This window comes from Mercenaria mercenaria, chromosome 10 (assembly GCF_021730395.1).
Source record: "Mercenaria mercenaria strain notata chromosome 10, MADL_Memer_1, whole genome shotgun sequence".
NCBI classification, from domain to species: domain Eukaryota; kingdom Metazoa; phylum Mollusca; class Bivalvia; order Venerida; family Veneridae; genus Mercenaria; species Mercenaria mercenaria.
Genome location: NC_069370.1, coordinates 30,087,096 through 30,112,695, shown reverse-complemented (window position 1 = coordinate 30,112,695; position 25,600 = coordinate 30,087,096). Strand labels below are relative to the sequence as shown.

General features: G+C 36.9%; 1 protein-coding gene across 5 annotated transcripts in view; it reads right to left on the bottom strand.

The window, feature by feature from the left end:
* The window catches only part of LOC123559548 (monocarboxylate transporter 12-like), a 35,193-nt gene extending 11,843 nt beyond the window's left edge, over positions 1-23,350 (bottom strand). For 2 of the 5 annotated variants that reach the window (XM_053552582.1, XM_053552584.1), the window contains exons 1-6: positions 18,914-19,069; positions 11,689-12,162; positions 9,102-9,245; positions 2,293-3,627; positions 1,273-1,452; positions 306-431 (exon numbers count right to left, since the gene is read on the bottom strand). In XM_053552582.1, coding sequence (XP_053408557.1) covers positions 306-431; positions 1,273-1,452; positions 2,293-3,627; positions 9,102-9,245; positions 11,689-11,995 — 2,092 coding nt within the window. In that variant the 5' untranslated portion in view covers positions 11,996-12,162; positions 18,914-19,069. Of the gene's footprint in view, positions 1-305; positions 432-1,272; positions 1,453-2,292; positions 3,628-9,101; positions 9,246-11,688; positions 12,163-18,913; positions 19,070-23,215 lie in introns of those variants that run through there. The other 3 variants (XM_053552585.1, XM_053552586.1, XM_053552583.1) reach the window with 2 other exon arrangements.
* Positions 23,351-25,600: the final 2,250 nt, after the last annotated feature.

Here is a 25,600-nt window from a genome sequence, read left to right as displayed (position 1 = left end):
TCTAGCCTACTACGTGAGTAATATATGGGCACTAACTTGACTCTGACGATAGCTACCGAGATATCTATTTCTCAAGGCGTATCACTTGAAATATTAAAACTGACAAGTGTTTGACATATGAATTGCAAATCTTAATATCACTTGAAAGATATTCTCCTTAAAGATTATCAGATTACTGCCTGAGAGTCAAGTTTAAAATGGTCTAGATTACGTTACAATGTAACCTCGGTGTTTGTCTCAAGCTCGCGCCAACATGTTACTAACGCTCTGTGACGTAGTTTCTTTCCAGCACGCGCACTTCTTACCTGCGATTGGTGGACCGAGAGCTGAGGACACACCTCTCGCCAACGTCAATAAACCAAACGCATTGGTCAATTTCTCCAAACCCAAGAGATCACATATGATTATCGATGTAAGCGAAATATAAGCAGCTGAAAAAAATCGTTTTAATAAGATATTTTCTAGCAAAAAGCAACATCATTTCCTAAATTATTCTGTAGAATTGTTGTTACTTTTAGAGCGAAAGCTGAATAATGACAACCCTGTAAGAGAGATTTTTCCCAGTGACATCTAGCTTACTTTGAATAGAAAGGGAAAGGACCATTTCCTTTTTGTACAATTACAAGCTGGTTAATCCGTGAAAGTATGCAATTTGCCTTTTAAAGCAATTGAGAGTTTTATCAACTTGATGACCTTCATGTCAAATAATGCCACCAAAAATGATTCAGACCGGCATTTTAATCTGTGTGTAAAAATATAATTTGGATTAAATATTTCGTATGACTCCGGATGACTTCAAACTGAACCACTGCAGAGACCTTATCTTGCTGTAAAAATAAAATATGTAAGGGCTCTACATACGCTGAAATGTGGAGAGCATCTACTTATGAACAAATCACAATATACATTTATGCATTGTTAGGAATTTATACGATAAACAGTTTAAAACATAACTTTATGCTAGAACGGTACACATGTAACGTTAGAGATAGCCTCGGATCTAAGGCATAAATTTACTTTATTCTGGTGTTTATGCTGTATAGGTACAATACCGTCAAACAAGCTGTGAAAGAAAATCATATAGCTCTTAAAACAATTAGTTTCATTTCCGACTTATTAAATTTACAGTGTATTTTAACCATAACTGAATAACAGACTCCTTCAAATAAGACCTACTTTCGGTCTCTCATAGGAATGGTCTTTATAATCAGGTTTGACTGTACACCTAACCGCTATTTAGGATAAGAAAAACATAAATCAACCAATAAATACCTGTTGTTAAACCAAAGACTAGCGCTGCAACAACCAATAAAGGATAGGTGTTACAAAATGGCGTTAAGAAAATACAGACACCGGCGATCAGCATGTTCACATTGTTCAACATCAGACTGTTCACACTATTCAAATCAGCCAGGACACCAGATATAATTCTCCCAACCGTGTTTGTTATACCTGCAACAATATAAAATATTATATAACAATTCCAGTCGTGTATGTTACATCTATAAAGTAACAGTAACGCGTGTAACACTATTTGTCTGTAATGCTTGTCATAATTATTACGCTAGGACATCATTACTCATTTTCGTTATGTGTTTCACACTACCAGCCGTGTTTGTTACTTTAGTAAAAGTAAAAAACAATCTGACTAAAGTACATATCCTATTACGCTACGCATAGGATCTGAGAACGACCTATTCATTGCCTCGTTCTGACGACCCTTTCGCTAGCCAATCAGAGCCTAACTTACAACATCTTGCAAATCTACCTGTAGCCTTGACTTTTGATATTTACAATTCTTATGTCATAATGTATCAGATAGCCGGTTTGCTCAGTCGGTAGGCCACTTGCTTTGTAAGCGAGGGGTCCCGGGTTCGAGCCCTGGAATGACTGCACATTTTTCTTACTCTTTGACATTCGAACAAGTCGTCTGATTGGATAAAATAAAAATAGCAATACTGGAAATCCAAAATATACAGAAGACGAATGTGAATGGGTCGTTCTCAGATCTTCGTTTAGAAGATCAAGTACTTTAGTCAGATTGAGTAAAAAACAAATGAAACTGATTGGTGCATATGTAAATACCAAAACGCCAAAGATGATATGGCGAATTTTTTATGTGTAAAATATATAGACAAGGATTAAGAATACTTTAAAAAAAAATAACGAAGAGAAAAATCGATCTTCACCATTTTTATAACCAAATTAATAGTTTAGAAATAACAATATGATATATAGTTTGTTTCAAATCTGCACTGGCACAGTCTGATGTTAACATATAGCGTGTCTTACCTATCACAGATAACAAGAAAGACGCTTGAGTTTTGTCAATGCCCGCCATTAGAGCCCGATCCACAATGTAAACGTAAGGCACGTAAAACCCGATCATTGCAAAGATATTCCCAAGACATATGCACATAAAGCCAGCGTTGGTGAGGAGAGATATGTCTAACATTTCTGACAAGACATCAACAACAGGCTTAGGAAGACAGCTACATATTTTGTGAAGCTTCGTATCACCGCGCTGATCAACGACTCCTACATCACCCGGGATACTCGTTATACTTGTTATATAGCTATGCATGTCCGGTTGAGATCGATATTCATTTATGTTAGCTATGCTACCACTGTAGAAAATGTCTTTTTTATACATTGGCCTAGAATAGTCCTTGCTGGATATGCTCCGCATGGATGCTCCGAGAAGATGTTTGCTGCCACCAGCAGTGGCAGCTCCAGTCCTCGCCATGATTTGCTTTGCAGCATTCCCTGTTTTCTCTTGTTTCCCGCCATTACCGACTTTAATTAATGGCTGCACCTCGTATCCTTGAATTCCATTTGGAAGGATTATTTTGTCCGTTTTCTTTTGACTGTCATCGCTAAGTGTCGATAACCGTTTTTTCGTCGGCGATTCTGGCGTTCGTTCTGGTTCCGTGCTCTTTGCGCGCGCAGGCGACGTCGTAGGAGACCATTCCTGCTCTGATGTGACATCAGCTATGGAACCTGAATCAATTTCACTCCCATCAATAACAATTTTTGGTGTGCGCGTCGGTGTATCAGTTCGGGAACCAGTATCGCCTCGATCTGAAAACGATAACTTGGCAACCCTCGGTCTTGTTCCACTCGATCTACTATCCTGTCGTTGAATATTCTTATCTTTTTCAAAGTAAGTACTAGGAAGTGAGCAAATTTCCGATTCATTTTCTTGCAATATTTGTTCCCTTTGAAGTTTCGCCTGTCTAACCTTTTCAAGAATGTCTGTTGTGTCTGTGGGTCCGATTCCGGAGGACTCAGAAGTAAATTTCATTCGACCCTTTTTCCTGGCCTCTTCCTTGATTCTGTCTATAACATTTTTCTCTCTCGGTTTTGGTTTGTCTTTCTTAGTCTTTGGTGCCTCCAGGGGCCGCATCAATGCTCCACACAGACATCCGTTGAACACAATCCCAGCAAGTATAAACAGAGCATTTTTCCAATCGAACTCGTCCAGCAAGAACTTAGTAAGCGGTGCAAAGATAAACGTCCCTACACCAGACCCGCAGACAGCAATACCAGTCGCAATGGCACGTTTTCTCTCAAAGTAATACCCAACGCTAACTATTGAAGGCAAGTAGATCATACCAAAGCCAAATCCTGTAAAAATTCAAAATATAATCACGTTGGGTAAACAGTATTTAGGCTAAATGATGTTCAGATGACCAAGACTCACAAAGCGCTAAAATTAGAAAAAAATATTTGGAAAAACGGCAAGTTATCTTTTTCGAATACACTACGTTTTAGAAAAGCTGTTTAACCAGGTAAGGAATCAATTATTGATCTTTTTAACCTACCGAAACGCAGTGCAGTGAACGCAATAACTTTAACATGTTAAAGATCCACAAAGTGTTTGATAATTTCGTATTAGTTTTAATTACACTTTGTGCCAATCAAAAGCGAGTGTAGACAAGGAATAATTAGACACATTAAACGAATAATGTACTAATGTGCCTGATTTACCTATTTTATCTCAGATATTTCTGTCTTTATATTTCCTTTAAATAAAAGTATATTCCATCGATATTATAGATGATACAAAAGACTGCCTCCAAGAGTGGAAAAAGAACCTTTCAATACTTTGAAATAGCTCGTAAAGTTTTAAATTCAATGCCAAAAACAACAACAACAGAGTATCCTTTGAAAATCTAAGCGATTCTGAGCAGTTCAATTTCGAAATATAGCTATTCTCTACTTGTCGCTGAATTCTGATTCATACGAAACTTTCAGAGAAAAACTGTTAGCAGAGAAAAACAACATACACATAAACATGTATTCATGAGTCAAAAATCAGCAGATGGATTTTCCATGAACAGTGTTGTTGTTTTTTTTTTGTAAATAAGATAACAATGCTTTAAGATAGTCCCGAAGAAAATAGAACTGTGCACAACCTGTATCTGGATCTTGGAAGAGATGAAGTTCATGAAATACTATGTAACATAATTTGTACTTTAAACAGCAACATTTTTCCACGCTTGACTAAAGTAATATCAAACAAAAATTTGATAAAAATCCAAATTATATTCAGTTCGCTAGAGAAATTTCTTTTCAATAGTTATAAAGGTTATGCACAGGGTATGCACATGATTTTTAGTTAAACTTTAGGTTTATTTCTGACAGCAACCTTGAAAACATAAACGGTAAAATATTTCTACGTTTAATGATTCGTAAAATAAGTTGTGCTAAATGATCTCATACTCACAAGATTTAAAATGTTTTTGCAAGTCAGTATTACAATGCTTTCTCTACTGATTAAATGAGATCAGTATGGCTAAAACTTAATGCTTCCATTAATTGTGTACAGTATGGCTGAAAATTAATGCTTCCATTAATTGTGTACAGTATGGCTGTAATTTAATGCTTCCATTAGTTGTGTACAGTATGGCTGAAACCTATTTCTTCCATTCATTGTGTACAGTATGGCTGAAACTTAATGCTTCCACAATTATGAAACTTAATGCTTCCATTAATTGTGTACAGGATGGCTGAAACTTAATGCTTCCATTAATTGTGTACAGTATGACTAAAACTTAATGCTTCAAATAATTGTGTACAGTATGGCTATAACTTAATGCTTCCACTTATTAAGTGAGTACATTATGACTACAATTATAATGTCTCTATTAACTGAGTACAGCATGGCTCCAATCAATATGCCATCATTGAGTATAGTATGGCTACAAATATAATGTCTCTATTAACTAAGTACAGCATGGCTACAATCAATATGCCATCATTGAGTATAGTATGGCTACAAATATAATGTCTCCATTAACTGAGTACAGCATGGCTACAATCAATATGCCATCATTGAGTATAGTATGGCTACAAATATAATGTTTCCATTAACTGAGTACAGCATGGCTACAATCAATATGCCATCATTGAGTATAGTATGGCTACAAATATAATGTCTCCATTAACTGAGTACAGCATGGCTACAATCAATATGCTTCCATTAAATAAGAGAGCACAGTAGGGCTATAACTATAATGCTTCCATTAATTGTGTACAGTAGGGCTATAACTTAATGCTTCCATTAATTGTGTACAGTATGGCTATAACTTAATGCTTCCAATAATTGTGTACAGTATGGCTATAACTTAATGCTTCCACTTATTAAGTCAGTACATTATGACTACAATTATAATGTCTCTATTAACTGAGTACAGCATGGCTACAATCAATATGCCATCACTGAGTATAGTATGGCTACAAATATAATGTTTCCATTAATTGAGTACAGTATGACCACAATCAATATGCTTCCATTAAATAAGAGACAACAGTAGAGCTATAACTATAATGCTTCCATTAATTGTGTACAGTATGGCCACAATCAATATGCTTCCATTAAATAAGAGAGCACAGTAGGGCTATAACTATAATGCTTCCATTAATTGTGTACAGTATGGCCACAATCAATATGCTTCCATTAAATAAGAGAGCACAGTAGGGCTATAACTATTATGTTTCCATTAACTGTGTACAGTTTGGCCACAATCAATATGCTTCCATTAAATAAGAGAGCACAGTAGGGCTATAACTATAATGTTTCCATTAACTGTGTACAGTATGGCCACAATCAATATGCTTCCATTAAATAAGAGAGCACAGTAGGGCTATAACTATAATGTTTCCATTAATTGAGTACAGCATGGCTACAATCAATATGCCATCATTGAGTATAGTATGGCTACAAATATAATGGTTCCATTAATTGAGTACAGTATGACCACAATCAATATGCTTCCATTAAATAAGAGAGCACAGTTGGGCTATAACTATAATGCTTCCATTAATTGTGTACAGTATGGCCACAATCAATATGCTTCCATTAAATAAGAGAGCACAGTAGGGCTATAACTATAATGCTTCTATTGTGTACAGTATGGCCACAATCAATATGCTTCCATTAAATAAGAGAGCACAGTAGGGCTATAACTATTATGTTTCCATTAACTGTGTACAGTATGGCCACAATCAATATGCTTCCATTAAATAAGAGAGCACAGTAGGGCTATAAATATAATGTTTCCATTAATTGAGTACAGTATGGCCACGATCAATATGCTTCCATTAAATAAGAGAGCACAGTAGGGCTATAACTATTATGTTTCCATTAACTGTGTACGGTATGGCCACAATCAATATGCTTCCATTAAGTAAGAGAGCACAGTAGGGCTATAACTATAATGTTTCCATTAACTGAGTACAGTATGGCCACGATCAATATGCTTCCATTAAATAAGAGAGCACAGTAGGGCTATAACTATAATGTTTCCATTAACAGTGTACAGTATGTCCGCAGTAGGGCTATAATTATAATGCTTCCATTAATTGAGTACAGTATGGCCACAATCAATATGCTTCCATTAAATAAGAGAGCACAGTAGGGCTATACTATAATGCTTTCATTAATTGAGTACAGTATGGCTACAAACAATATGCTTCCATTAATTAAGGGCGTAAAGCATGACTATAATGCTTCCATTACTTAGCGGAGTACAGTATGGTACAATCAATATGCTTCCATAACTTAAGTACATAGAGCATGCTATACAAAGGAGTCCGGCACATGAGAGGATTACTACTCTCTAGTTATATTAGTATGATTTTTTTTCATAATTATGGCGCTAGGACTCAAAAATAAGTCATTAAACTTAATCCTCTCATGTGCCGGACCCCTTTGATGCTATAGCTATAATGCTTCCATTGATTAAGTGCGTAGAGCATGGCTATCACTATCAACGCTTCCATTTATTAATTGCGTAAATTATGGCTACATTCTACATGCTTCCATTAAATAAGCAAGTATAGTATGGCTTTGAATAATACAATACTATTTCAGTACGGTATGGCTACAACTACAAGTATAACTGCAATTATTATGCTTCTTTGAATTAATTGAAACCAGAATGGCTAACCATAGTATGCTTCCATGAATTATGTGAGACTAGTATATGAATTGGCTAGTTTTACTACAGTTATTATGCTTCGAGATCTGTATGTAATATCGCTAAAATATTTCAGGTTATCTAGTTTCGAAGATAGGATAAATAGTTGTTTTATCAACACAGTATGTACTCTATTGGTCCTATTTTATTTAATATGTAAGTTATATCAGCTTCCAGTCAATTTTGGTTTAGTCATATAAGAAACAGGAGGGTCATGAAGACCCTGGATCGCTCACCTGAGTAATATGAGCTACACATTTCAAATGTGAAACTGATACTAAAATACATGTATTAAGAAAGTAGGTAAGTAGGTCACATACATGGTCACTGAAAGTCTGTTTTAAGATCGGTGTGCAAAACTGAATATGTCATTCACATTTCAAGGCTGTATCTTAAAAAAAAAGAAAGAAGGTCAGTAGGTCAAGGTCACAGTTAAGTGACCCCTAATTACTTGGGGTCATGAGGTAATTATAATTAAACCGTCTAGGAAATATGATCAGATAATATTTTGAAGTCTTTTTTCCTATATAACTCATATAAAAACTACCTGACCCTCGGGGCAGGGCCTCTTTTCACCCAGGAGCATAATTTGAACAGTCTTGTTAGAGAACCACTAGGCAATGCTACATACCAAATATCAAAAGCCTAGGCATTGAACTTTTAGTCAAGAAGATTTTAAAAAGTTTTTCCAATGTAAGTCTATGTAAAACTTGGGACTCCTAGCGCGGGGCCTCTTTTTACCCCAAAGACATAATTTGAACAATCTTGGTAGAGGACCACTAGGCAATGCAACATACCAAATATCAAAAGGCCTTGCAGTTTCAGACAAGAAGATTTTTTCCCTATATAAGTCTAAGTAAAACTTGGGACCCCCGGGGCCGGGCCTCTTTTAACCCCAGGGGCATAATTTGAATAATTTTGGTAGAGGACCACAAGGCAATGCTACATATCAAACATCAAAGGCCTAGGTCTTGTGGTTTCAGGCAAGAAGAGTTTTAAAGTTTTTTTCCTATATAAATCTATGTAAAATTTGGGACCCCCGGTGCGGAGCCTCTCTTCACCCCAGGGGCATAATTTGAACAACCTTTATAGAGGACCATTAGATGATGTCACATGCCATATATTGAGGCTTTACGCTTTGTGGTTTTGGACAAGAAGATTTTCAAAGTGTTCCCTATATAAGTCAATGTAAACCATGTGACCCACAGGGCGGTGCCATATTTGACCCTAGGCGGATAATTTGAACAATCTTGGTAGAGGACCACTAGATGATGCTACAAGCCAAATATTAAAGCCATATGACCTGTGGTTTTGAACAAGAAGATTTTTAAAGTTTTTCCTTTCGGTTGCCATGGCAACCAGAGTTCTGTATGGAATTCAATTCCTTGAATAATTTTTTAAGGAGACCACCCAATGAACATGACCGTGAAGTTTCATCAAAATTGGCCTAGTGGTTTAGGAGGAAATATTGTTTAAAGGAAAGTAAGGACGGACGGACGACGGATGGACGCCGGACGGGTGAGCGATCACAATAGCTCACCCTGAGCCTTTCGCTCAGATGAGCTAATTAAGCAGAAAAATTCGGAGAATTTTAAAATTCACTGCATCATTACTCACCTCCAAGAACGCCATATGTCAAAATAAGGATGTCAATATTGGGTGAAAACGTTGCTAGGATGAATGCTACTGTTGCTATGACACTCCCCGTCATGGCAACGGGGCGGCAACCAAATTTATTGGTCAGAGCGCTCACGACTGGACCTGAAATATCAATTATACATTAAAGAACCGTATGAATCTAAAATATACAAAAACATGGCATAATAAAAATCATATTAAAGACATGACAATGTAAGCAAAAGTTCAAGGTGACCTGATTATCTACCGATACAATTATACATGTATATCACTTTTTACGACTACAACATCATATCGCTATCATCTTTATGGGTGTTAAGCAATTATGACTGACATAAATAAGCATTCAAATAACACCTTCTATAACGTAGATGGTTCAATTTTGGGCCAAACCAGTTGTCAGTATTACTGCAAATTACGAAAATAGTTAGAAAACAACTAAAACTATACAGTTTTCCACCTGGATATATTTTTACGCTTTTAACTGATTAAAGTGTTCGTTATATTATATCCAGATGACATCTGCATTTCATTCTTATTTTTTTTATTTCTTTTACATAGATTTATTTGATCTAATGTTGCATACTTTGTCACTTTTAAAGCGACAACAAAGTCGTAAACAAACGCGCCATTATTGGAATAGAAAACATTCTATTATTGCATCGTAATGCGCGAGTTTCCGACAGCTAACTTTCGGAAGAAATTACATCCGAGTAGTAGTTGCTAAATAATCCACTCTATGTATGATTGAAGTTGCTAAAAGTTCTTCTCTTTTTTAAGCTGTTAAGGTGGTTGCTTTTTCAACAAGAGGACCATGATGGTCCTGAATCGCTCACCTCTTCCCACATGACCCAGTTTTGAGTATGACGTCGTTTTTTCTATTATTTGACATAGTGACCTAGTTTTTGAGCTCATGTGACCCAGTTTTGAACTTGACCTAGATATTATCAAGATAAAAATTCTGACCAATTTTCATGAAGATCCATTGAAAAATATGGTCTCTAGAGAGGTCACAAGGTTTTTCTATTATTTGACCTATTGACCTAGTTTTCGAAGATACGTGACCCTGTTTTGAACTTTATCTAGATATCATCAAGGTGAACATTCTCACTAATTTTCATGAAGATCTCTTGAAAAATATGGCCTCTAGAGAGGTCATAAGGTTTTTCTATTTTTATATCTACTGGCCTAGTTTTTGACCGCACATGACCCAGTTTCGAAATTGACCTAGATATCATCAAGGTGAACATTCAGATCAATTTTCATGAAGATCCATTGAAAAATATGGCCTCTAGAGAAGTCAAAAGATTTTAATAATTTTAGACCTACTGACCTAGTTTTTGACCGCAGTTGACCCAGTTTCAAACTTGACCTAGATATCATCAAGATGAACATTCAGACCAACTTTCATACAGATCCCATGATAAGTATGGCCTCTAGAGAGGTTACAAAGTTTTTTTATTATTTGACCTACTGACCTAGTTTTTTAAGGCACATGACCCAGTCTCAAATCTGACCTAGATATCATCAAGGTGAACATTCTGACCAATTCTTATGGAGATCCATTCACAAGTACGGCCTCTAGAAAGGACACGAGGTTTTTCTATTTTTAGACCTACTGACCTAGTTTTTGACCGCACATGATCTTGTTTCAAACTTGACCTAGATATCATCAAGATGAACATTCAGACCAATTTTCATACAGATCCCATGAAAAATATGGCCTTTAGAGAGGTCACAAGGTTTTTCTATTATTTGACCTACTGACCTAGTTTTTGATGGCACGTGACCCAGTTTCGAACTTGACCTAGATATTATTAAAGTTAACGTTCTGACCAATTTTCATGAAGATCTTGTGAAATATATGGCCTCTAGAGAGGTCACAAGGTTTTTCTATTTTTAGACCTACTGACCTAGTTTTTGACGGCACGTGACCCAGTTTCGAACTTGACCTAGATATCATCAAGATGAACATTCTGACCAACTTTCATAAAGATCCCATGAAAAATGTGACCTCTAGAGTGGTCACAAGCAAAAGTTTACGGACGCACGCACGCACGGACGGACGACGGACACCGCGCGATCACAAAAGCTCACCTTGTCACTTTGTGACAGGTGAGCTTAAAATATAATCCTCCTTTTCTTTTTTAGTCATTATTAACAACTGCTCCTCAGTTTGTTTCTTTTTTAACATGTACAATGTATATATTTCTGTAATGACTATGATTTTTATCTGTGACATGTCTCTTTTAATTCTGATATTAGAATGGCTATGTACTAATTTGAAATCATATATGTTTTAATATTGTTCTGTACACAGAAGAGACTGAAATAAAGAAATAAAGAATGCACGGTTTTTTTTTATCAGGACGTGACGTTTTGTAACAAATTCGTGATCAATTGAACGTTATGGCATCTTGAATGCCCGACCTTTCAGATCATGTTATTCGCATCAGCTATACAGTTTCATCTATGGAAACACAGTTAGACTGTAAATATATTTCATTGTTTCACTATACATTTGACGAGTATATAATAGTAACATGGGAAAAGGAGCTCCACTTACCCGCACATAAGTAAGTTCCACACAGAAGTGACCCAATTAGAGACACTTTACTTCGTGTTTCACCAAAGAAGTTCACAAATTCTGGCAGAAAAATACCAAATGAGTACCCAATCCCGTCTACTATGATGTTGCACATCAAAGACGATGCAACGATAACCCATCCCCATCCCCCGTCCGGCGGGGTCGGGATCAAGTTACTGATATTGTCTTCGGAGATATCGGAAATTTCCGAATGCCTCCGATCGTGGCCGCCATTCTTCATCTTCCCGTTTTCATGATGTCCGTTCCTGGCTTCCGTTTCGGACATTTTGTTGTTTTGTTGTTGTTGTTTTTGTTTAATGAGTTCAAGAGATAAAGTTGTTGACTGGAAGTTCTTGATGCTCCACTCTCGGCAAATGACCTCTGCAGGGGTCAGTTACCTTCCAAAATTCTTACTTCACCATGGCAAATATGTGCACTTTCTCCTTGACCAGCCTGAAAAATGACGATTAAGATTTTAATCCACTTGTTTGACTCAGAATTATAAATTGACGTTTGACGGATATGCTGGATCGTGTGGCTAAACAATCCGATTACTTATGTCCAGTGTGAACAATTAGTTTCCTGTTGTCTAAGTAAATAATTGAAACCAAAAGTAACGTTTAGTAGATTCCACGTAACTACGTATAAAGCCAGTGTAAGTTGAATTTGCGAACAAATCTGACATTTATACATTTACACCTTTTAACAGTGACGTCTGTCTATACTTTTTCCTATAAAAGAAAATATAAAGAACCTGAAAAAACCATGATTAGTATGCGAAGAGCTGTATACATATAAGGACAGAAAGATTAATTAATTAAAATAAAATCTCTTCTTGTACTGAAAGGAGCGGCCTCTCATATATATACAAGGCAGTCTGAAAGACAGCTAAATCCCCCGCCACTGCTATGGATAGTGAAAGGGTAAAACCTTTGATTTTAGCTGTGACCTTGACCTTGAACTGACATGGCTGACTCATGAATTCTGCACAACGTCTTGATGAGGTGATCATTTGACCAAAGTTTCATGAAAATCCTTCAAGGGGTTTAGGAGATACAGAGCTGAAACCTTTGACCTTCAGTTGTAACCTTGACCTTCAGTTGACATGGCTGACTCATGAGTTCTTGATGAGGTGATCATTTGACCCAAGTTTGATGAAAATCCTTCAAGGGGTTAAGGAGATACAGAGTGGACACCAAATGGAAGGCTCAAACTTCGACCCTTAGTTGTGACCTTGACCTTGAGCTGGCATGGTTGACTCATAATTTCTGCACATCGTTCTGATGAGGTAATCATTTGACCCAAGTTTTATAAAATTCCTTCAAGGGGTTTAGGAGATATAGAGCGGACACGAAATGGAAGGCTCAAACCTTTGACCTTCAGTTGTGACCTTGACCTTGAGCCGACATGGCTGACATATAAGTTCTGCACATCGCCTTGATGAGGTGATCGTTTGACCCAAGTTTGATGAAAATCCTTCAAGGGGTTTAGGAGATATAGAGCGGACACAAAATGGAAGGTTCAACCTTTGACCCTAAGTTCTGACCTTGACCTTGAGCCGGCATGACTGACTCATGATTTCTGCACATCGTCTTGATGAGGTGATCATTTGACCAAAGTTTTATAAAATTCCTTCAAGGGGTTTAAGAGATATAGAGCGGACACAAAATGGAAGGCTCAAACCTTTGACCTTGAGTTGTGACCTTGACCTTGAGCCAGCATGGCTGACTCATGGGTTCTGCACATCATCTTGATGAGGTGATCATTTGACCAAAGTTTTATAAAATTCCTTCAAGGGGTTTAGGAGATATAGAGCGGACACAAAATGGCAGGCTCAAACCTTTGACCTTGAGTTGTGACCTTGACCTTGAACCGACAAGGCTGTCTCATGGGTTCTGCACATCATCTTGATGAGGTGATCATTTGACCCAAGTTTCATGAAAATCCTTCAAGGGGTTTAGGAGATATGGACCGGACACGATTTTGTTACGGACGGAAGGACGGACGGAAAGACGGACGGAAGGACGGACAGATGGACGGAAGGACGGACGCAGACCATTCCTATAATCCCTCCGCCACGGCGGGGGATTAATAAAGTCGTCGCCCTTTAATGCCCAACGATAATGGAAGTATAGTTACGAAACTAGGTGTTTAAATCTTCGTCTGATATTGTTCAAAGTTTTAATCTCAGTTTCCAGTTTACCCTCCATGTGAGTCTTTTTTTTTTCAAAATTAATGCATGTAATTCTTGTTCTAAAGAAACACTTCTCTCAACATACTGAACAAAATTTAATATGCACTTAGTAAGTATGTATAAACCATTAAAGTATATAACTTCTTGAATTTGAATAAAGTTAATAGTTTGACTCACCATGCATATCAGAAAACGACATAAAGGCGAGCATGAATATCAATTAGGCTTTACATTCGCAAATGATAATCAAAGAAAGGCATAATCATAAAATGAATTTTTCAGCGAACTGATCAAATGTACTGATCCTGTGTCATTTACAAAACAGAAAGTATAAATAAAATAAGCACGTAAGAATTATAAATGCTGCATACGCTGTCTTGTCTCGCCTGAATATCGACTGGCCCAAGCCTTAGAACGGGCACAACTGGATTTTACCAAATGTCTAACATAACTGGCTAGCTAACCCGGTAGAAACCAATATACTAGCTCGCACCAAACGTTCTACTGGTCCCCGACAGATAGTCCATTAATGACCGACATTATGATGCCGCGTACTTGGTGTATGACTAAATTACAGAATCCTTATAGCGTCTCCGCGTATTTTTTATTATTATTTTTTATAGTATTTGAAGTCGTGAAAGCCCGTCAAGTATCACCTTGACAGTTGGGTTTCGCCTTGACGCGTGTTGACAGAACGGCACATACTACAGCGTGGTCCCAATAGGAGTCCGTACTAGATAATTATCTTCTTTTTATATCGATCAGCTGACCGAAAGTGCTGGATCAGCGAAAAACGGTACATTCGGAAAAAGTCACGTTCGCCTCTCCAGAATTGAATTCTCTCTCTACCAGTTTTATTTTGCCAATCTTTGGGCAATTAAAGCCTACTGAAATATTTACGATTCTACGTAAAAGGCAAATTCATGTCAAGGACATTTTGATAAAGTAAATTTGTAAATGTACCCAAAAATTTGATTATGCAGATAAAGATGGGATATAACCACAATTTAATCAATGAAATTCAAATGAGTGTGTGACTTGACATCCATAGATGTCACAAATAACCGAATTAACTCTTGATTCAATGATAAAAATTTTAATCAAGCGCCGTCGCCAAGACAAGTGAACAGATGTTTCCCCATCAGCAGCGACAAACGGGGCAAGGTACCGTTGAAAACAACTGGAACCCAATTACAGATCATTTTAAATATAATGTTTACATGATGAATATCTACACAGATAATGGACGTACAATCAAAATCTGTTCTAAAGACCACCTGTAAACAGAGACCGCCTATCTCTAAAGACCACGCAATTTATTCCCAACAGTTTCAGTTTATTTTAACCTGTGTATAATAACCATCTACACTTAAAATGACTTTTATATACAGGTTGGGCTGTAAATCACTGAAAAGACTAGCAATGACTAATCAACATAATACATTCTGACGTAAGTGCATAATTTTCTAAAACAAAAAAGTATTTCCGTTTTTATGATTATTGATATGTTATCTGCCAGATGATCACAACTGTATAGGTTTATCATTCTTTATTTACAATGAAGTTACGTGCAAAGTATTTTAAATTTCAAATGGCCGATATATATTTAGGTCTAACTTAAATTAATCCATATATTCAAATATCGGGAAGTCTACAAATGAATATAAATTAAGTTCTGAGAAATCAATTACGTGGCCATTTCCTAAAGCACCTGATGATTCACAAGACAACGTGCATGTAGTTTCTGCGCTACATTACGGAAGTTCTAGAGGGACATTAAAAGTTACTACTAAGACTTTTTGCTACTTGAGTCAAAATTTTGGAATACAATGCAGGAAAACGTATCACATATATGTAGCAATTTATCGTGTGGCATTTTCAGTCTGCTATTTTAACAAATAAGTTCACAAATTCTAGCCAATTAACTAACTCTAGAGCTAAATTGTTATGAGGGTTTACAACTTCTATACATGTAAATACCAGCAAAATAGTTTCCATAAGATTTCTAACTATGTTTCATAGCTGAAGATCTTATATGTTTCTATGATGTTGTTTGTATGGGTACTGGTAATATTTCAGAAAAAAAAACTATGTCAAGGGCAGAACCACTTGATCGATAACCTGTGCATGAGAATATTTTAACACCTGTTCGACATCAACTTGAATGTCTAAAAAGCCAAGAACTTTCTTTTTTTTCGAGTCTAATTCAGTACGAGATAGCCGGGAACGTACTAGTACTCGTGATTTTTCTTCATTTATTTATTTAAACGCTCGTTCGAACCAGCGGTTTAGTAATATATATGGCTTATCAATTAATTTAAAGGGTGCCTCTCCCAGATTCATAATTTAAAGATGCTGTAGGGCGGATCTTCTAGTTTTGGTAGTCTCATGGGCTTTCCTTACTACTTACAGGGCGAGTTTACCTAATACGATCTGGGTCTCTGTGGCTGAGTGGTTAAGGTCGCTGACTTAGAATCACTTGGCCTGGGTGAGTTCGAAACTTCGCTTGGTATCATTTCTTTCAGCTTGTTTACGGAAGGACGTTGGTTCTTTACCCATTACACAGCTATGCTTAAACTAATGCATGGAGATATACCTTTGATTTCTCCCCAGCCACGCCCCCCACCCCGTACACACACCCCTCCCCCATTCCCCAACCGTCCACCATCATCAATCTCTGGAATTCGCCATGTGACTTAAATTGTATTGGTATGACTTGAAATCCAACAAAACAAAAACAAAATAGTTATTCGGGTTTATTTGTTTTGGCAGGTGTTTTAAGCCTTTAAAGATTAAAAGAGCTGACCAACTACTTTTAATGAATGTACCGTTAAACTTTAATTCAGATAGGTCAAGCATAGTAAATCAAAAACACGCCTTTCAGAAATTTATATCAAATATTTACGTTACACTACTTCAATAGCTACATGCGTAACATGGAAAATAAAAACAAGTAATATTGGATTTCTGCTGAATTCTACAAAATCCGGAGTAATTGCGAGTGTACGATGCGAGTGTAGGTAGAAATGAGATATACCTGACCTTTAGTTAATTACCTTGATAGTAAACAAGAAGCTAGTTGATCGACTTTTTACGGGGCAACGTTTCCGGCACGAAAAACGTTACGACGTAATGACCTAGAAACTCTTTCGGTGTTGTTGTTGTTGTTGTTAGAGTTTAATTTAGTGTTGTTGATGATGAAGATTGAAGATCTATTATTTAAGGGAGAAATCATGCAAGAGGTAAAGTAAAAGTAACTCATAATATTTAATCGAGAATGTCTTTCTCGATTGATAACAAGGAGATGAATCGCATGAAAAAAATACCTGTTATATGTAATTATGATTATAAATAAAATCAAACGTAGATACTATGATACTACCAGTTAAATGGTATACACTTACTGGATGGCTTTCCAGTCAATAGTCAAAACTATTGCCCAAGGCCGAAGTATATGATACTGGACAAAGGATATACACGAGCTATATTCACAATTTTAAAAACAATAATTTATCATAGTCTAGGAACTAGTCTACCTTTATCTATGTTTTAAACTTAACTAATATTATAACACTCTATTGAAACTAGTGATACAAGCATCTCGACCTTTTAATAAAACACAAAATGATATAATATCTTTGCAAACTTACAGCGGAGAAAGGTCGGTGTGCTAATTAAGTCCAGTGTACACAACCGTTGTAAGATTTTCTAATCATGTACAGGATTGGATAAGTCAAACATGCCATGATTAGTTACATTAATAAACAAAGGAACACTAGTAAACATACAGGTTTTGATAACTTACTATTGAGCAACACAATCTTATATCTTGTTATTTAACTCAAGAGCTATGCAGTACAACCATAGTAATCCGCTGGTCTTAATATCTGGACATGTATATATACATTTTATATATATCTTAAAAAGGGCTTAACCTAAAAATACCTTGCTAATGATTTTGTTATAAAAAAAGAGAAAACGTTCAATAGAAATGGTAATCAAATAAATTGAAATACAATTTTGGCATAAATAATAACAGTAATACGGGTGAAACAGTGGTCAAGAAATTTTAGTAAAGTTATGAGTGACACTCCTTGCTGATGCTGATTTGAAATCGCACCGATCCCAACTTAAGGCCGTGACTTATTTGTGACCCCGAACAGATCATTATAGTTGAGATCAAATAATCTGTAATAATGTCAAGAAAATGAGGATTTTACGGTAGAGATATTTGTTTTGAAGGACTCTAACGACTGATGTCAGTCTAAGATCATTATAAAACATGTACAAATCGTCTGCAACCCCATACACCAAATAAACAGCCCCACCCACCCTCAAATCATACGGGGTCTGAGTGACACTAATTCAGATCAGGGTTAGGTCATAGGTCATATATCATCACCATGCATAATCAGATGCCCATGTGTGTGGTGTGCTGCAGACAAGCATAATATCGGTAACATCTGACACGTGATTACCGGAAACCATACCTAAATAAATGCTATTTATATATCAAACGAATTTCCCCATTATCGCTTTTTGGAATCTGGTTAGAAAGCACAAATCGATAAGCCCACCCGCGCTGTTAAATCTTCATTACGTGAAAGTATTGGAAATCGACATAATATCGCAAATTGTTATCGTACATGTAAGCAAAGATAAGGTGAAATTTGCAGAAATCCAATTTAATCCGACAGAAATATATAATAAGACCTTAAGGTCCACCGAATACTTGATTCATACACCACGTGTGTGTTGCCTCTGTAATGTGTGTATACAAGTGAACAAGAATAAAGCAGTCCGGTTCCTATTTAATGACGATATTATATATATATTTGTAGAAAGAAGAATAAGGTTTCGAACTCGTTGATTTAATGTTTTATATCCTTAAGCGTATTGACCGGTATAAACTTCATAGTACCGAAAACGCAATGGCGAGTGCAAATTAATTTATAAACAGTTACATCTTATATAGCAGACGACAAAAATAAACATTTAAACAAAACTTACCCTCCTTTAATTCACTGACACTGTAACCAGCAGTAAATAATGCACCTTCTTTGTTTGAATAATTTACAACTATATTAGTCCTCTTAATGTATGCGATCAGCTGTTTACTCTAAAAATATCCGAAGCCGATATCTGCAACCGATACCGAAAGGACTGTTTTGAACTAGTTTCCGATAAATAGCTGGGACTCTAAAACGGTATCTCAACTAAAAGAGCAAAAATACAAAACGTTGTAGAATAATATTGTCTTCATATTACTAATGCAATATTTTTATTTCCAGGTTGAAAGTTTGCACTCATAAAATAACTTTTTCGGATTTTAAATCTTCGTTACTCCTTTAAATATCAAAACGGAAATCGATTTTCCCAGCTGTTATGTGACCTTCACACTGTTAGTTATAAATATATTTACGAACATCGCTTTATCAGAGGCAGTTTTATTCCTTATTTTTGTGTATCTTTGTATCATATTTTTTAAGATTTTTTCGCGATCAGAGCATGTTTGATTGTAATTGTCAATATTCGTAAATTGGGAACTTATTTACGCGCGGCAAAAAAAAATGTGCACGCTGTGAACTTAAGTGCTTGAACAGCAGTGGTGATGCGCATGGGCGGTTGCTACTTCATAAGTTAAACGTTTTGTTGACCCGATTATTTTCCAACTCACTCAGATATGACATACCAGTAGAAGATATGTCGAGCCAATCTGCGGGCTATTCCAGAAAATACACCCCCGATTGTGGAAACAGTTTTTTTAATTGCCCCTCTTCCAGTCGTTTTACCCACCCCCAGCCCACACTCCCCCTTCCACACCCAGTCTATAGGCGTCTACAGTGTTTAATTCATGGGCCTCACGCCACACCTACCGGCCTCAAAATACCCGCTCCCCATCCTAAAAAACCCCTCCCCATCTCCCTCAAAATAAACCACATCCCCTCCAATTTATCGATAAAATACCGCCACTGGGTAGACCCTGAGAAGCAACATATATAAATGACCTAATATTAATAAAATAGCCCCACTCCTTTCCTGTAGACTTTATCTGTAAATTACCCCTGTACCAAAAAAACTGCTTTCACATGGGTGTGGATCGTATTTGCGAGTATCTGGCCCGATTGATAATTCACTGCTCTTTTCAGTGATTACAGTTGGAAAGGCATCTATAGTGGGGAGTAAATTATGCCGTCGAAAAGCATATGAGATTTCATGCCTTACCTCCCTTTATAGAATCTTGTATGGTGGCAGATATGCACCGCGACTGCGATATTAATTATAAACCGAAATTTCTAAAGTTATGAACTCAAAATTTCAACTTAGTAACTTGAAATTTCGAAATACGTAAGTCTAAAACTGTCATTGGGTTACTTTAACTTGGTCTATAAAGTGAATATATCTTCCAACGCATACAGAACACTTAGTACCTCAAATTTTCGAGGTATGCCCCGGGGCATCTTATTGGTTGTTTTCTGGTCACATTGTGCGACATTACCTCGGAGCATCTGATTGTTTGTTTTCTAGTCACATTGTGCGACATTACCTCGGAGCATATGATTGTTTCCTGACCACATTGTGCGACATTACCTCGGAGCATCTGATTGGTGGTTTTCTGGTCACATTGTGCGACGTTATCTCGGAGCATCTTATTTGTGGTTTCTGATCACATTGTGCGACATTACCTCGGAGCATCTGATTGGTGGTTTCTGGTCGCATTGTGCGACATTACCTCAGAGCATCTGAATGTTTGTTTTCTGGTCACATTGTGCGACATTTCCTCGGAGCATCTGATTGGTGGTTTCTTGCCACATTGTGCGACATTACCTCGGAGCATCTGATTGTTTTCTGGTCACATTGTTCGGCATTACCTCGGAGCATCTGATTATTTGTTTTCTGGTCACATTGTGTGACATTACCCCGGAGCATCTGATTGGTGGTTTCTTGTCACATTGTGCGACATTACCTCGGAGCATATGATTGTTTGTTTTCTGGTCACATTGTGCGACATAACCTCGGAGCATCTGATTGGTGGCTTTCTGGTCACATTGTGCGACATTACCTTGGAGCATCTTATTTGTGGTTTCTGATCACATTGTGAGTCATTACCTCGGAGCATCTGATTGGTGGTTTCTGGTCACATTGTGCGACATTACCTCGGAACATCTGATTGTTTGTTTTCTGGTCACATTGTGCGGCATTTCCTCGGAGCATCTGATTGTTTGTTTTCTGGTCACATTATGCGACATTACCTCGGAGCATCTTATTAGTGGTTTCTGGTCACGTTGTGCGACATTACCTTGGAACATCTGATTGTTTGTTTTTGTCACATTGTGCAACATTACCTCGGAGCATCTGATTGGTGGTTTCTTGTCACATTGTGCGACATTACCTCGGAGCATCATCTGATTGGTGGTTTCTGGTCACATTTACATTTTGCGACATTACCGCGGAGCATCTGATTGTTTATTTACTGGTCATATTGTGTGACATTACCTCGGAGCATCTGATCGGTGGTTTCTTGTCACATTGTGCGACATTACCTCGGAGCATCTGATTGGTGATTTCTGGCACATTGTGCGACATTACCTCGGAGCATCTGATTGGTGGTTTCTGGTCACATTTACATATTGCGACATTACCGCGGAGCATCTGATTGTTTGTTTACTGGTCATATTGTGTGACATTACCTCGGAGCATCTGATCGGCGGTTTCTTGTCACATTGTGCGACATTACCTCGGAGCATCTGATTGGTGATTTCTGGCTCATTGTGCGACATTACCTCGGAACATGTGATTGTCTGTTTTCTTATCACATTGTGCGACATTACCTCGGAGCATCTGATTGGTGGTTTCTGGTCACATTTTACAATATTTCTAGGAGCATTTACTGTTTTTGTTTTTGTTTTTTTTTTTGTTGTTGTCTGAGAACGACACACCACGAGTTCGGTCCCACCACCCCACTCCTCCACCTAAAAAAGTTACTCACATTTAGTAAGAGTCCCGTGTATATTTGATTTTCCCCTTGCACGCTACGGGAAGCTTAAGGAACCGGGGCGTCTTCTGCATCTTGCACTATCCTCCCACTGAAATTACTAACAGTCTTCTATAGAAGTTCCCGTATGAGTTTCCGATGCCGCCAATAATACGTCTTCACAGAAACAAACAAAATACCTCGGAACTTGTATGTCAACAGTCGTTATAGAGTCTTTGCTTTGGTAACGCAGTTGGCGTTCAGTAAGTGTTGTTTTCATCTCCGGGTATTTTTACTCGAGACGGGCTTTGAGATCAGTTATCAAAAATGTCTCTATCTCAACGTAATTTCTTAAAGTCTTCCCTCATTATATATAGGCACTGACAGATTAATCTGCTGCCATGAACGCTCATTATCGTAACCTATTGTATGTTCTAGTCTCCCTGTTCTTGCTTCCAGATTATTACACGAATCAAGGACATAATGTCAGTTCTTCTCATACGAAATGGCACTAATCATTTGGTTAGGCAATGAAATAGGGTGGAGACACGTATAGCTTAGAGCACAGTCATACATTTTCGTACAAAAGTCAAGGATTAAGGCTATTGGAGTCTGGTAACAGAAAAAAATGAAAAACATTTTAAGTACGTATACAGCTGCAATATTTTATAATATGAAAGCAAACACATGTTACTGCTTGCGGCCATTTTAAATACAATTGTGTGGGTGTATATATGTCAGCAAATTTGTTTTACGTCAAGGCCGCTTTCACTTTTTGCAATAACAAAAGGCGTTCAACAAAAATAGTAATTCATCTCATAAAAGATCTAATGTTTGAATTCAAAATCTTGTCTGTTTATTTATTATCATTATTTCTTATTGTTTCATATCATATACCGCCTTATCGGCTTTATTACAATTAATGCCCTACTTCTGATTCGATATACCGGTATGTAGAATACCAGAAGGTCTAATCCTTGGGCGGTGAAAGTGTCCACCAAATACAAAGACAGAAACGTAAAAGCCTCATACCAGTTTCTTCTCCTCTGATTCATGTAGAGCAGTTGTCACTTACTTCTGGAGAACGGGTAACACTGTTTCGGTTGACTGCCCGCCATTACACAGAAAAACGGCGCCAAACCCAAAACAAACAAATATACCAGTTTCTACCAGTCATTTCTGGTAGGGCCAATGACACTGAGCAGGTTTACTGACCGGTATAACATACCTGCAATACTGTTGAGACGAAACAAACAAAGATAGTGTCCAATAGTAATTAACAATAATTAGAAATAATATGTCTTACAAGATTATTCTACGCGATGTTTCATAATTACCGGCTGCTTGTTATTCAGATCCTCGATATTTAGCACTAAAATCGCATAGGCGCTTTCCAACAATAGCATATATTTTCTTTCCCTTTTGACGAATGTCATGATAAAATCAGCCTGTCTTAAGCGACAACTTTTGTCAAACAAACTCATTTCCAAATGGTGTCCGCTCAAGAAAGATTTCAATGTATTTCGCACTTGTTCAAACCATTGTTATGATCTACCAGAGTGTATTATTTCCAGAAAGACCCAAAAGAGCAGTATTCACATGTTTTTTTTATATAAATTTGTAAACAGAAACAACGTCATTGCAGTTATAGGACAAGGGGTAGCTGGAGAATCAATTTTGATTTGGAACTTTCAGGCTTGTTGTCTTGTCAGCATGATGTCCCATTAAGAATCAGGTAATGTGAATTAATGGCACTGACCAATTTGATAAGCTTTGAATCTGTTCTAATGGTGGTTTGAGAATTTTAGAACATGTTCAATGATTGTAAAACTTTAGTCAATGTTAAAGTTTGTGTCTCACAACAAGAATGAATGTGATAACCCAATAGTTGTTCTATTTTTAGAAGGGTTTTATTGAAAATCTTTATTGAAACTGTTTTACATAATGAAATTATGAATAAACAATGTAATAATTTTATACTGTAACTTGTGATAAACTATAATAGATCTATACATTGTAAATGGCAATATTTCATAATACTATAATATGAATGCAACTTTGAATCACAAGACCTAAAGCTTGAAATTTATAATTCAGGGGCGTAGTTAGGCTAAAATGGAATTGTAGGCAACTGTCCAAGGAGGGTATGGCATGCTTCCACATAAATTTGTCATATTATAGATGTAAAATGGTGCTTTTTGGTTTATATCTGGACTTTTATGTTTTTCATTTTCAAAATGAAGTGTAGACCCGGGGGAGCTATTGTACAATTTAGAAAGTAAACCAGTGTCAAAGGCGTAGCTGGGCCATAATGGAAGTATGAGTCACTGTTCTAAGGGGGATGGGGCGATGTTACCCCTGAAAAAATACATTCTAGATAAGACGTAATATGTTTTGGTGAAGTTCATAATTCAGGGGCGTTGCTAGGCTAAAATGGAAGTGTATGCCACTGTCCTGTGAGTTCTGGGGCATGCTCCCACGTAAAAATTCCACAAATTAGATGTAAAATGGTGTATTTTTGCAAAATTCATAGTTCTGGGGTTTAACTAGGCCAAAATGGAAGTGTAAGCCACTGTCCTATAGGGTTCGGGAAAAATTGGACATCATAGAGGCAAAGCGGTGCATTTTTTTGTGTGTGTAACTGGACCTTTAAACTTTTTCATAAAGTGTAGACCCAGGGGAACTACTGTACCTTATAGAAAGTACACAGTGTCAAGTGCGTAGCAGGGCCAAAATGGAAGTGTCAGCCACTGTTCTAGGGTGTTTGGTTGGGGAGAGGGGCAGTCATGCTCCCCCGGAAAAATTTTTACATTCTAAATGCAAAATATGGTGCTATCTGACGAAATTCATAATTAATGGGCGTAGCTAGGCCAAAATGGAAGTGTAAGACACTGTCCTAGGAGGGTTGGGAGCATGCTCCCTGTAGAATTCTTACACTATAGATACAAAGTGGTGCATTTTTTGGTGTAATCATGACGTTAATTTTTTTCCTAATGAAGTGTTGGTCGGGGGCAACTACTGTGTCAGTGTAGCATGGCCAAAATGGAAATGTAAGCCATTGTTCTAGGGTTTAGGGGGCATGCTCCCCTGGAAAATTTTTACATTCTTAGTTAATTTCTAAATGTAAAATGGTGCATCTTGGCGCATTTTGTAACCTTTCCGTTGTTTAAATCGTCAATGCTGCAGACTAAAACCCTGGAAAGAGAATGCATGGCCAGTGTATAATAGTGATATAGTTTTGCACTGCCTCTTTTCAAAATTAAATATGCTAATGTACACATATATAGTTCCCCTTTTTTCTATAAAACTGCATGCACATTTAGTGAAAAAATAACATAAATACTTTAATATTCAATTTATATTTTAACATTATGTACAATATTTAAAGGTCTTTTGAATTACTAATACAGAATATTACTTTTTGTTGACTCTACCTGACAATAATTCATAATACCTATGCTCCGTACCTTTAGACCGTGAAGCCTGTAAGGGGTTTTCTAAGGGTAGGAACCTCTGTTTTTTAGAGATTAAGGATGATTTACATTTCAAATTTTGTTGAAAATGAAATAACAAATAAGACTTCATCAGTATTCACCTTAAACTTTAATGGTTTACAGATAACAATATTCACCCTATCTTTCAAAACGTAAATAACCGAGAAACACCAAATAAATCACCAAATAAGTCACGAGGATTAGAACTGGCAGAAAAAAATATAAAGA